This window comes from Anabrus simplex, chromosome 1, assembly GCF_040414725.1.
Source record: "Anabrus simplex isolate iqAnaSimp1 chromosome 1, ASM4041472v1, whole genome shotgun sequence".
In the NCBI taxonomy this organism is placed as follows: Eukaryota; Metazoa; Arthropoda; class Insecta; order Orthoptera; family Tettigoniidae; genus Anabrus; species Anabrus simplex.
In genome coordinates, this window is record NC_090265.1 from 1073539187 (window position 1) to 1073552584 (window position 13398).

A 13398-nucleotide genomic window follows, 5' to 3' on the forward strand; every position below is an offset into this window, starting at 1 on the left:
AATAAATAAAACTTTATGAAACACGAGAGAAAACATTATCAAATATGTCGTATATGTGAGATGGGTAAAATACAGGAGACCTGGCAACCCTAACATACGAGTGCTGGTTCAGTATCTACACACCAAATTATATATCTAACACGTGCAGGGAATACTGTGTACTTTTGTAATGGATTCTATACATTAGTATTAAATTGGTTTCCATCCCTTGTTCTGTAGTTTTTATCCCTGTACTACTTCATAAGTATTCAACAATATGAAGCATATTTTTATTCACAAGGCAACACACTTCATCCTGTCTCTTGTTCATAAATATATTACATATCGGTAGTTTTAAAATTTGTACTTAAAACTACGTCATGATAATGTCATAACAGTATGTTAAAATTCATGTTATTCGCTATTACAAAAGGTTCATGAACATAAGTTTGTCCAATTCACTTCGTCTACGACCCAGAGGTACAATAGTATCACAGTTTCCAATAATATCGAACTAAGCACTGCCATTTTCCTTTTTTTACATCACGGAATACCACAACTACATACTGAATAGTTCTAAAAAAAACTTCTTGGATTCAGTAGAACTACTAAGATGTTGTCTTGAAGAGCATTCCTGAAAACAGAAGAAACATAAACTTTATTTAATAATTCATTATACCAACATCCTATCTTGATATGGAATGAATATGAGGAAGATATTCCAGAACAAAATATCCAATAAATATGCTATAAAATGACTTGGTATTCAGATGGAAAAACAAAGTAACAATGACTCTGCAAATTTACATTAAAAAGTTTTGCATCATTCCTGTGTGTCATGTAAAGGTCTGTCCTTTGCAGATCAGAAAAACTACCCTTACAATGTTTGTAATCGTACTCTCAACTCACATACAACAAGAACCCCAACCCCAGGCAGAACACCATGCTCAAATGGAAGGTAGCACCGTATAATCTTGAATATCACCCGCACTGTTTTATTGAAAATATCGCTTCCAAAATTGGGTGCAGGTCTTATTTAAAATTTTGGGAAATTTATCTTTCCGAATGCGCGTAAATCGAGCATCACCGCCGGCGCAGCTTGGCAACAATGCTCTCTCCACTCTCAGTATACGCTACTTCCGCGTTTGGCATCAATCTCGCACACGTTCTCGGAGTATCAGCGTGAATTCCACAAAGCATTTGCGATCTTTTACTGTGAGTCAGAAACTGAAAGTAGTTCAGGAAGCCGAAATTATTGGAAATCGTGCCACCGGTAGGAAATACGATATTAATGAATCGTGTATTCGCGATTGGAGAAAGAAGAAAAATGTGCTATTAACATGTAGTGGTGATCGTAGAGCTTTTCGTAGACTGAGTGTACAGTTTCCAGAAATTGAAAGAAACTTTATAAATATGTGACAGAAAGGCGGGAATTGGGATATGGTGTGTCAACCGAAATGTGTCAGCTGAAGGCATTAGAGATCGCAAAGGAACTTTCATCAGAAGGGTTTAAGGCAAGCCGAGGATGGGTTTGTAATTTTTATAAAAGAAATGGGTTGAGCATATGAAGGCGTACCTCAATTTCACAGTGTCTTCCTGGTGCCTATGATGAGAAGTTATTGTCGTTTCAGCGTCCCATAATTCGGTTGCGGAAGGAAAATACACATTTGCTTTCCCAAATTTGCAATGCAGATCAGACCCCAGTCTACTTTGAAATGCCAGTGGACAGGACTATGAATGTTAAGGGTGCGAAAAGTGTTATCATTAGAACAAGTGGTAATGAAAAACAACTGTGTACGGTAATATTGTGTATTCTTGCTGACGGAACTAAATTGCCGCCGTACATTGTTCTCAAGCGAAAGACGCTTCCTAAAAATCTACCCGCTGGTGTTATCGTCAGATCTCAGAACTCCGACTGGATGGAGAGTTCACTTGTGGAAGACTGGGTAAAGTGTATCTGGTAACGTCGCCCTGGTGCATTATTGGGACAAAAGAGCTTGCTTGTTCTCGATAGTTACCGCGGCCACACAACAGACGCTGTGAAAAAACATATCAAGGATGGGAAAATGACCTAGCAGTCATTCCGGGCGTGATGACGTCTGCTACAGCCGCTGGATGTCTACGTGAACCGTCCATTTAAAGCAGCCTTGGAACAGCTCTATGCAGAATGGATGTCGGCTGATAGTCACACACTGACGCCAACTGGTCGCATTCAGCACGCGGAAGTTCAGCTACTGTGTTTGTGGATTTTGGCGGCATGGAGTCGTATCCCTGGAGACCTCATACGGAAGAGCTTCAGGAAATGTAGCATTTCTAATGCTATGGATGGCAGCGATGACGACATTTGTGGGAAGGTGATGGTGATGAAAGTTCCGAAGTTGGTACTGATGATGATGACTGACCTCGTTGGATATCGTTCTGGAAAGGTTTGTTTCCTTTTATTTGTATTTTCTAATCATTTGATGTGTGTTAGTAAAGATTATAAATAATTTTGACTTCACATTTTTTAAAAATTTTGTTCTTTCAAAATAAAGGTGTGGGTTTTATTCGGTGGTGGGTGGTATTCGAGATTATATGGCATTTCAGTTGAAGTACTAGGGGCGGGGAAGCATTAGAGGTGTGTTCTAAGCAGGGTAGTGAGTGTCTAGGTTGGTAAGATATGCAGTGTCGACATGTGAACGTGTATGCACGACCACATTATGTCAAGAAGGATGGTTAACAAGGGCAGTTGCTTGACGTGTGGGCCATAGCAAAAGTGATGTGGTTCGAACATTGAAGCGGTACAGGGGTATAGAAACTGTTGATGATTTGCCTCCCACAGGTCATGCAAGGGCTACTACAACTGCAGTTGTTGACCATTTCAGTTTTGAGGAACCCTCAATGCAATGCCACCATGCTGAATAATGATGTTTGTGCAGCTACAAACTGTGAGAAACAGGTTGCACGAGGCACAACTTCACTCTCGATGCCCATGACGAGATCCAGATCAAAAACCTAGACATCATGGGGCACGGTACAAATGGGTCCAATGTTATGTTGAATCGTCTCTTCAGAATTGACATAAAAGTAACCGATGACTGTTGCATAATCCTTGTTCTTGACAATCGTTGGTAACATGTTTCGATGCAATCTAGTCAGGCTTCACGTCGCAAGACACACTGTCCAGCACGTGTGGTGGCCCCTTGATGTTTAAGGATGGCATTATGTAGGGCCACTGTACACCACTCATAGTGATCCAAGGCAATGTCACGGCTGAACGATACAGGGACAACCTTGTGTGTCCCATAGTGACACTGTATCGCCAGAATTTTAGAGGAGAATGTGTTTTAGTGGACAATAACGTGCGCATCCATTGTGCTGTTCTCATTTATGACTTTGTGATGATATCACTTGACGAGAGTGGGTGCCACGTTACATGAACATGAACTCTATCGAACATGCCTGGGATGAATTAAAGAAGGCAGTTTATGGATGCCACGACCCACCAATCAGTCTGTGAGATCTACGCTGAATTACCATTGAGGAATGAGATAATTTGGACCAATATTACATCCTTCATGAACTAGAGGACGGTCATTAATGCAAGGAGATGTGTTACTTCGTATTAAAGGTACTAGTGTGTGCTGTATTCAGTAACTCAAATTGAGAAAACAAAACTGAATTGTTGTCGAGGCTCTCATTTGTTGTTTTGTTGGGCAATAAATAATGATGATATGGTACCTCTGTACGTCTCTCTTTCATTCTTTTATAAAGAGTCGCGAACTCTTTAGCCCAAGGCGATGCAAAAATGTTTTGATATGTGCATTCTCTCTCACAAAATTTCTTGGTTCAGTTATTCATACTTTCATTTTGAAATATATATAAATACTTTTCATGTATGAGGCCAGCAATGAAACGTCACTGTTTATAGAGTGTGTCGCATAAAGAAAGCAGGCTTTTTACTTTAGTAAAATCATCTTTATTAAGAAAATACAGATACTGCACTGATTGAGGAACACAATATTAGACATTGCACATGAAACATAAACACAAACTGAAGCTCTCAGTGCATTGTATACACTACCACTAGTCTTCATCTGGAATGGCATAGTTCACCCCAGGCTTAACACAACAGCGACATCTGCTGTATTACAAACAAGCAACTGAATTACTTGCTTGTATACAGTGCTCTCTACATATGTACTGTAATTTTTATACACACACTTATTGCAATTGATTGAGGAACACAATATTAGACAAATTTCCCTTGCAAGTGGCACACACTTTTTGATGAAATTATCAATGACCTTCCTACATAAGTGCTGCTCAGTTTCACTAGTAATAACTCAAATTTTCCCTTTGATTCCAATGATAGTTTGTGAATACGTTGGGATTAATTTCACAAACCCATACAGAATGAAAAAGCATGTCATTCTTGGTCAACTCTTGTTTTCTTCCGATCCTGACGGTATTAGGATTGTGTGCAGTGGCTCACTGTGAATGCGATCACTTCTCATTAATAGCTCACTGGACATACTTGTCCAGTTGAAGTAGGATTACCAGTTTTACAAAAAAAAAAAAATTATAAAGGAATAATTTTTATCAACACATTTCAATAACTAATTCACGCTTATTTTTTTAACAAACACTAATTTTCTATCCATAATATGAAGCAGTGAATGAAGTGGTGATGGGCAGCTAAAATGAATATTACCCAGTGAAATCTTAAAGCCTTAGTTACAGAATCACCACAATACTTTTGTTACTCATACTTTGCAAATGATTTTGCATCATTTAACAATTCAATACTCATTTTTATTAAATTAATAAGATCCCAGTGTACTTTGGAAAATCCTACAACTTTTAAAATATTAGGCACTCTTTCATTATGTGCTGGTGTGAAGAATTTTACCCACTTTGAAACATCACTGTCTTTACTGGCATACTCACTAAAACTGTTTTTTACTTCTCAAATTCTTCATATAATGGGTCCATGTTAACTCCTTGTAATTGTACAACTTTCAACTGCAACCTCAAGATATAAGTACTTTACTGAACCATTCAAGAGAGCGGTTTCAACTTCTGATAATCATCACATGAAGCAATAATTATTCATAAAAGCCATCGCACTCAGAGGGAATTATCTTAAAAACTGTTGGTGAAACCTCTCTCATTACCTTCCATAAGATTAATCTTTCCTCTTCTGCAAGGCCATACCCAGATGGGACATTATGGGGTTCAGCCCCCCTGTCCCAAAATATACTGTCGCGAGCACCAATTCGCAATACGTCCTTCCGTGGGAAATCATGGGGCGAGCGCATCGAACGAGATTCGATCCATGACCTCCCAGTCAGAAATCCCTAATAATCACAAGTAGTTTAAGCGTATTATATAAAGGGAAGATACAGCAAAAAACAGTGGAAGTGAGTGAGTAAGTGTAATAGAATATCAGTGCAGTGAATAAGTGCAGAATTTCAATTATAATTAAAAGCATTTCTTAAAGTTAGTCTCAACTTGGAACATTTCAGTGAGCTAAGAATGAGGCAAACTTGTGCAATCAGAATATTTGTCTTAGAAACAAGTAAACAGACTAGAAGGTCATAGTTAGAAGCTTTTAGTGGGTGGACCAGGAAAAACCAAACCTGTTGTTAGTCACGTAGCAAGGTGCCCTGTAAAAATAAGAACGCATGCTGTGGTGTAATAATTCTTTCCAGAAGGAATCTTGGGAAGGTCACCAGTCACATGTACATCCATGAGACGGGTGGGATCACACTTGAAGTAACCAATAGGAAGCTAACAGATCAGTGATGTGAGGGAACACAGTAGTAGGGAATGACTTGTTCAAGAAACTCAGAGAAGAGATAAAGGGGAGTGACAAGGGAGCCTCTTGGTCATTCTGTGTCATTCTGAGGTTATTCTTGGTGGTCATTCTTGGTCATAATTCTGGTGTCATTCGGGCAGTTATTCTGTTAACTTTGAAAGGAGCATTCTCTTGGGAAGGGATGGACACTAGATCACTTGGCAGAGAACAGACTCTGTAGAATGAAGTCAGTGAAGATAGCAGTATATGGAGTTAGTCAGATCAGGCAGTAGTTGAGCCTGCCATCAGTTAGTGAAGACAACAGTATAAGAAGTTATTCAAATTAGGCAGCAATTAAGACTGTCAGGCAGTAGAACTGGTTAGCAGTGTCCCACAGGGCAAAGTACACAGACAGTAAGTAGAGAACTCACTGAGTGTTTGAAGGAGACTGTAACTTCATATAGTATTCACCTTAGAGTTCTGTGTTCGAGTCCTGAAACTGTCAGGGAAGATTCAGAGGAACACCACAACGAGAATTCAATAAAGAAGCAAAAGAAAGAAGCTTTAAAACCCGAGATAAGTATCAACTAGTTAAGAGACTTTAAAGATTGAAGGGTATTTAGAAATGTTGTATAGTGAATCATAAAAGTGTGTGTATTTTCCAAAGAAGTCGGAGACTGATAAACTGGTTATTTAAAAATAATATTGAGAAGAGAATAATTACAGGTGTGATGTAATATTATTGGGAGGATATACTGATAGTCTGTTTAAATAAATTAGAGTAAGAATTTAATGGTGTCAGAAAGTGTTTTATATCAAGGTCAATCTGATATTCGAACCCAAGTCCTCAGCCTGTCCTGTTCATAGAATACAATACACCTCAAAAAAAGTTTGGAATATTGTGGGATTAGGCATGTTATGTGGTAGGGCATTTGTAAGGAATAACTTGCCAATAAAGTCACATGGTTCCAGATGAAAGGAAGTCGTAAAATAACACAGTACAGCTGGGATGTTAGCTATAATTCAGTAATAGTTTACAAGACAATTGACCTGAGGTGTGGAGAACGAGTGTGAGATGTGAAAGCTATTCCTAGTGAATGTCTTGATAGTGACCATAAGCTTCTGGTGACTGACCTGACAGGAATCCAAGTGCAGAAGACAAGGTCCGTAAACAGAAGTTCCAAGAAATGATCAAAAGCATGTTACCAATATCTGAGTCCAGCTATAGTGATGTGGAATGGAATGATTTTAAACGTTTCATCAGCAGTACAGAAGAAGTGTGTGGAAGAACAAGCAGGAAAGCAAAATAAAAAAAAAGATGTCCTAGTGAAATGACAGAGTGAAAGAGGCAATAGAAATACAAAATAAGTTCATGAAAGTGAGGGATATCAAAAGAGCCAGAAATTGTGACAACAGTCAACTGACAGAGGAGAAAATACAAAAGCAAGACCAAGAATACTGAAATAGGAAATTAGAAGTAAAAAGGATTGAGAGAGATTGGGGTGAATTTGCCCAAAAACTATAGGAAGATATGAAGGTAATCCCAAAAATTAGGTCTCCTATTTTTTTATAAATACATGGACCTGTTTATTTCTACAATGGTTTACATCATTTTACAGCTTGAACATTTAGCTATTTTTCTACATAATCACAATTTCGGTCAATGCATTTTTGTAGACGCAGTGACAGTTTTTGTATGCCCATGTCATACCAGCTTGCCGCCATACTGTTCAGGAAGTTATGAACCTCATCTTTCACCTTGTCGTGTGCTGGCACCCATCTTCCGCACACCTTCCGGTATTTTAACTTTGCTGTTAAAATTCTGTGAACCGCACTTTGGGAAACCTCAGGAACCAAAGTGCAGAGATCATCCAGAGTGATCCGCTGATCTTCACGCATGATTTGCTCAACCTTCACGACTGTCTTGATGGAAATTGACGGTCTCCCGCTCCTTTGTTTGTTGTGAATTTAAGTCTGACCGGCTGCAAACTCTCTACACCAGTTACGAACATTTTTGACATCTATGCACTTGGCGGTAACATCCAACGGGAGCTCCATTCTCAACAGCTGCTAAGCCAAGACCGAGTGCCTCAGCGCGGCGTGCGCACGTTTATATGCGAGCGCGGGAAACACTCTTCACAATATTGTGACCAACAGCCACACGAACAGAGTTCTGTATTTATAAAAAAATAGGAGACCTTATTTTGGGAATAGCCTCGTAGTAAAGGAAACATGAAGATGCTGTACAGCCTGGTTAAAAGCAATAGACCTGACAAAGAGGACATCACAGAATTAGAAACAGTAAATGGGAATGTAGTCAGGAGAAAAAAAGAAATATGAAATGAAGACCTATTTCAAATCTATTTCAATACACCCCTGAGCGAGGGAGAAACTAGTGAAGAGGTGGAGGAAAGCTGGAGGACAGATGATGATCCAATTACTTGGTCTGAGGTAGAAATTGCCCTTAAAAAAAAAAAAAGGATGGAAAGTAGTAAGGGAGCTGGCATCAATGAAGTTATTGTTGACATAATCAAAGCAGCGGGTATACCTGCAGTGCTATACAGAACTTTGAGAGCAATATGGTATGAAAATTGGGTTCCAGAGTTATTACAATTTTATTTAAAAAAGGATGCAGAAGAAAGTGTGCCAACTATAGGAGTATCATACTTCTCCCCATGGTCTGAAAATAATGGAAAAAATTATTGAAAGCAGATTGTGAGCAGTGGTAGAACCTATCCTGGAAGAAGAATAGCATGGATTTAGAACCAACAGAAAAACAACAGACCTGATCTTCACCCTAAGGATGTTAATGGAACAGCACTCGGAGAGAGGGAAAGGCTCAATTGTAGTATTCTTAGACCAGAAAAGGCATACAATCGGGTGCCTAGACCAGTCATATGTAAGTGCCTCAGAGAACTGGGAGTACCTGGATATGTCATAGGCAAGGATAAGGTTAACACAACAAAAACTGTTACACTGAAAATGAGTAGGAAAGATACTGGCTGCTACATAAAGCTTGAGGGTGAAAACATTAAATGTGTACAGGTATTAAAATATTTTGTGAGTATGGTTTCCGGCAGGGGTACTACAGATGAAATAGTAAACAGAATGGCTCGCAGTTCCAACTTATACAACAGAGGTGCTCATGCTGGGCATTCCGTCCCGTGGGTGCCCAGCACTGTGAGGCTGACAGTGACGTTGTGGCTACATCACAGGCCGTGAAGGTTGGGTGAAATTCTCCCAGTCACCCTCGATCATTGCGATGATACCCAAATTTGAAATGGAGGCAGAAAGTAATGAAAGAAAGAGGGCAGAAATCCATGTCATTCTCAATTTACCTTGTAAGAAATATTTATGTTCATTGCAGTTTATGTATTTTGATCGGATACAATAGAGTGTGGAGCCTCCGTGGCTCAGACGGCAGCGCATCGACCTCTCACCGCTGGATACCGCGGTTCAAATCCCGGTCACTCCATGTGAGATTTGTGCTGGACAAAGCGGAGGCGGGACAGGTTTTTCTCTGGGTACTCCGGTTTTCCCTGTCATCTTTCATTCCAGCAACACTCTCCATTCTCATTTCATTGCATCTCATTCATTAATAAATCACTTTGGGAGTGGCGACCCCATCGTACTAACAGCCTATATATGCTTCATTCATTACATCCCTGACCCAGTCAATCACTGGAAAACAGGTTGTAGGTTTTCATTTTCATTTTCACAATAAAGAGTAAGGCCTACAACCTCAAATATTTGTATAATGTATGTAATGAATTACAATTTTCACTATTACATTGTAAGAGGTGCTTTAGAAACATTTCTTATATAATAAGGAGTTAAGGTGGATAAGATGTGACTTGTGGTTGTTTGGGTTTAAATTATCTGATAAACTCACAAACAATCCAATCATGCTCACTGGGAATATAATCAGTGAGGTTATTTATTTGAAGGCATATTGTACAGTACATCTATCTGGTAAATAAATTTACATTATTGTTGTATTTTAATCCTGCTATGTCCTCTCTTGTGATGAAAGTCTCTCTCATTATTTACAGGCTAGCTATTATCATCGGACGCCTGTTAAACTTTAAATACTATTTTCAGAAATTCAATGAACAGGGAAAGTCACACAACACAACAATACTGTGCAAAATCAAGCAGTAAACTTGTTGAGTTACGTAATTATATTATTTTTTGCTTAATGAATAACAGGAATTTTACTTTTCTTTAAATGGAAATACTGTCATTCCCATCCAAGGAATTGTAAATTATAGCTTGTACGCTTAAACCCTGTATCTTTGTAGACTGTAACATAAAAATTATAACGCGTCAGTTTTCTTTGAACAAATAAATATAATAAAACTGGCTGTTTATATCGAGCACGGTATAAATCAAACCAGAATATCTGGAAAAGGTCAGGTTTCTTTTGTGATTATAGTCTTTTATTTTAAATACTGTACCCCAATCAGCATTTTGCTGAGTAGCGGAGTGCTTCGTAATCACAATTGAACGTCAATGTTCCCTCTCTTTCTTGCAAAGTGAGTTCACTCTCTCGATTCACTGTGACGTATGCTTACTACGTAATCTGTTCGCATTTACGTCACATCAGCCTGGCCGCAGTGGGCTGGCCTCAACGGGTGCCCAGCTGAGCACCTCTGTTCTACAACCTCGTAAGACATCTACTTTGGGATAACAAAGTGCCCACGAGAACCAAGATGACTTGAAGTCATACTTTGTGCCTGTTTTCTTATACAGTCTAGAAGCATGTATACTGAAAGAGAGAGAAGTTAGTAAATTGCAAGCATGTAAAATGAAAATTTCTATGAACTACCCTCCAATAAACACCGCAACAATGATATCAGAATGGAACTGGAAGTGGGCTCAATAAAAGAGAAGCTAAGGACTTTGAGACTAACATGGTATAGACATGTAAAGTGAATGCCTCGCATGAGGACACTACATGCATGCCTAGAAAGAAGAGCTGAAGGAAGAAGGCCAATGGGAAGACCTAGGAAGAGATGGCTACACCAGCTGAGAGAGGATGTGGAGAGAAGAGTGGGAGTCAGTGGTGAGGCATTTCTGGACAGACAACGATGGCGAAGACTCGTTCAATACCACCCTGCCCGGCATGCTGGAGGGGTTCTATGATGATGATGATGATAACTTGTGTAACTCAGCAAAAGTTATATAGGAAGGTCATTGATATTTTCTCAAAAAAGTAAGTTGTGTGCCATTCGTACGGGAAGTTTGTCTAGTATTGTGTTCCTCAATCAGTTGCAACAAAAGTACTTTTTCTACAAATTACATTACGTGTGTAAAGAGCACTGTATACACACAAGTTATTAATTTGCTTGTTTATAATACAGCAAATGACACTGCCTATGGTCTGTGTTGAGCCTGAAGTGAATTATGCCATTTCAGATGAAGACTGGAGATAGTGTATACAGTGCAGTATGAGCTCCAGTTTGTGTTTACCTTTCATGTGCAATGCATATTTCCCAGTTTGACTAAGCCAGAGTTGAGGCATTGATTCAGGGTGGAATACATAAGCAGCAGTATCATATATCATAGGGGATACCCGAAGTGCAGCATCAAAAAAGTGGAAACAGTAACACAAGAGACCAAGAGTGACAACGCCATGTCAAGATCAGTGTATCCATGTAATAGCACAGAGAAGACCAACTTTGACTGTTCAACAATTGCAAAATGGATTACTGAGGGCAACCATGGTGCATGTATCTGTACAAACTGTACACAATTGGCTGCATAGAGCCCAATTATGCTCATTTTGACACGTTCATCTGTAGAATCATCATTGTGCTAAAAAGAGAATATGGTCATCTAACATCTTAATAGGGGTTAAGTGAATGGTGCAATGTCATGTTTACAGATGAAACACGGATATCACTTAGGCCAGATAAACAATGACAAAGGGTATGGAAAAATAAAGGACGTGGTGGAAAGTACTACATATTCAAGAGGTGCATGCATATGGAGGGAGTGGTGTAATGTTTTGGGCTGGAATTATGCGTGGCTGTCGCACACCTTTGATACCAATTCAAGGGACGTTAACTGCCCAGTGGTATACCAATGAAATTCTTCAATAATCTGTACAATCCTTTAGGGATGAATATAATGCTGAATTTGTTTCATTGATGACAATACTCATCCTAATGGAGGCGCATCAGCGAGGAACTTCATGAGAGAGGCGGGTATCTTACCATGTGAATTGGCCAGAGAATTCACTGGCCATGAACTGCACTGAGCATGCATGGGACAGATTGAAAACGGCCATTTTTAATCATAGACACTTTTTTTTTTTGCTAGTGGCTTTACGTCGTGCCGACACAGATAGGTCTTATGGCGGCGATGGGATAGGAAAGGGCTAGGAGTTGGAAGGAAGCGGCTGTGGCCTTAATTAAGGTACAGCCCCAGCATTTATCTGGTGTGAAAATGGGAAACTACGGAAAACCATCTTCAGGGCTACTGATAGTGGGATTCGAACCCACTATCTCTCGGATGCAAGCTCACAGCTGCATGCTCCTGACCTCATGGCTAGGCACAGACTCCCAGGCCTCATTAGCATTACTCAGAAAGAATAAGACCTTCTTCCTTGAAGTTACTTCACTTTACTGATTGCAAGCATGCCACAGCATGTCAGAAACCTGAACTATGCCAGTGGTGATTATACATGGTACTGAGGCGGAGTGAAGAACCTTCACTAGAGTGGCTAGAATCCACTGGAATGTGGCCTTGGCTACAGGCTACTTCCCCACAGCCACCCACCTGTTTGTCTCCTCGGCTCATACCATACCTCTCTTCTCGCTCTAGTCTTCATCTCAGATGCGCAGTGTGAAAACTTAGAAGATGAGAATGAGTTTTACGACCTCTTTGTGGTGTGGGTTACTGCAGTCACATCCTAGTTTGTGAACCATGGGCAATGGCTGAGTGGCCTAGTAAGTAGTCCTAAGAGTCGGGATACCAGTTGCTGTGGAATGGAAGTAGGCATCTCGGACATATTCTGAGTCATGCCCCTTCCTGTGCTCAGACAGCTAGGACTATACAATGCAGGAGATCCCTAACCCATGTGAGGAGAGATTCCCACTTGGACTATGTGTAAGTAATGGTAGCATTCTGCTTCACAGAATCTTCATCGAGCACACTCAAAACATTTTAAGTAAGCCTCGGACCTCTGGGAGTAACGGAGTCTCACTCCCATTAGATAGGAGAGAGATTACTTAGCAACAACTCGGCGAACAAAATGGAATTCAATGGGGAGCCCTCAAAATTAATAGGGATTATGGAAAAAAGAAAGTTTAACCAGCTGGGTAAGCAAAGAGTGGATGTGTTAGGAGTTAATGATACTTGGGTAAGGCGAGATGACAAGGAAGAGATAGGAGATTATAAACTGCAGTTGACAGGTGTTAAATATGGAAGGGCAGAGTGCGGGATAAGACTGCTCATCAGGAATACTAATGCATGCAACATAGTTTCTGTTAGGCACATAAATGAGCAAATAATGTGGGTAGATTTGGCAATTGGAGGAATAAGAACGAGAATTGTCTCAGTGTATTCACCATATGAGGGTGCAGGTGAGGATGAAATTGACAAGTTTTATGAAGCATTGAGTGACATCGTAGTAA

At 39.8% G+C, this 13398-nt stretch overlaps 1 protein-coding gene across 5 annotated transcripts in view; it reads right to left on the reverse strand.

Annotated features, from left to right (window-relative positions):
* Nucleotides 1–245: 245 nt before the first annotated feature.
* The window catches only part of LOC136857995 (uncharacterized), a 310013-nt gene continuing 296860 nt past the window's right edge, over nucleotides 246–13398 (reverse strand). For all 5 annotated transcript variants that reach the window (XM_067137167.2, XM_068225398.1, XM_067137165.2 and 2 more), the window contains one exon: nucleotides 246–613. Coding sequence is in view for 1 of the 5 variants with exons in the window: in XM_068225398.1 (XP_068081499.1) it covers nucleotides 539–613 (75 nt within the window). In the remaining 4 variants the exon portion in view is untranslated. The remainder of the gene's footprint in view (nucleotides 614–13398) is intronic.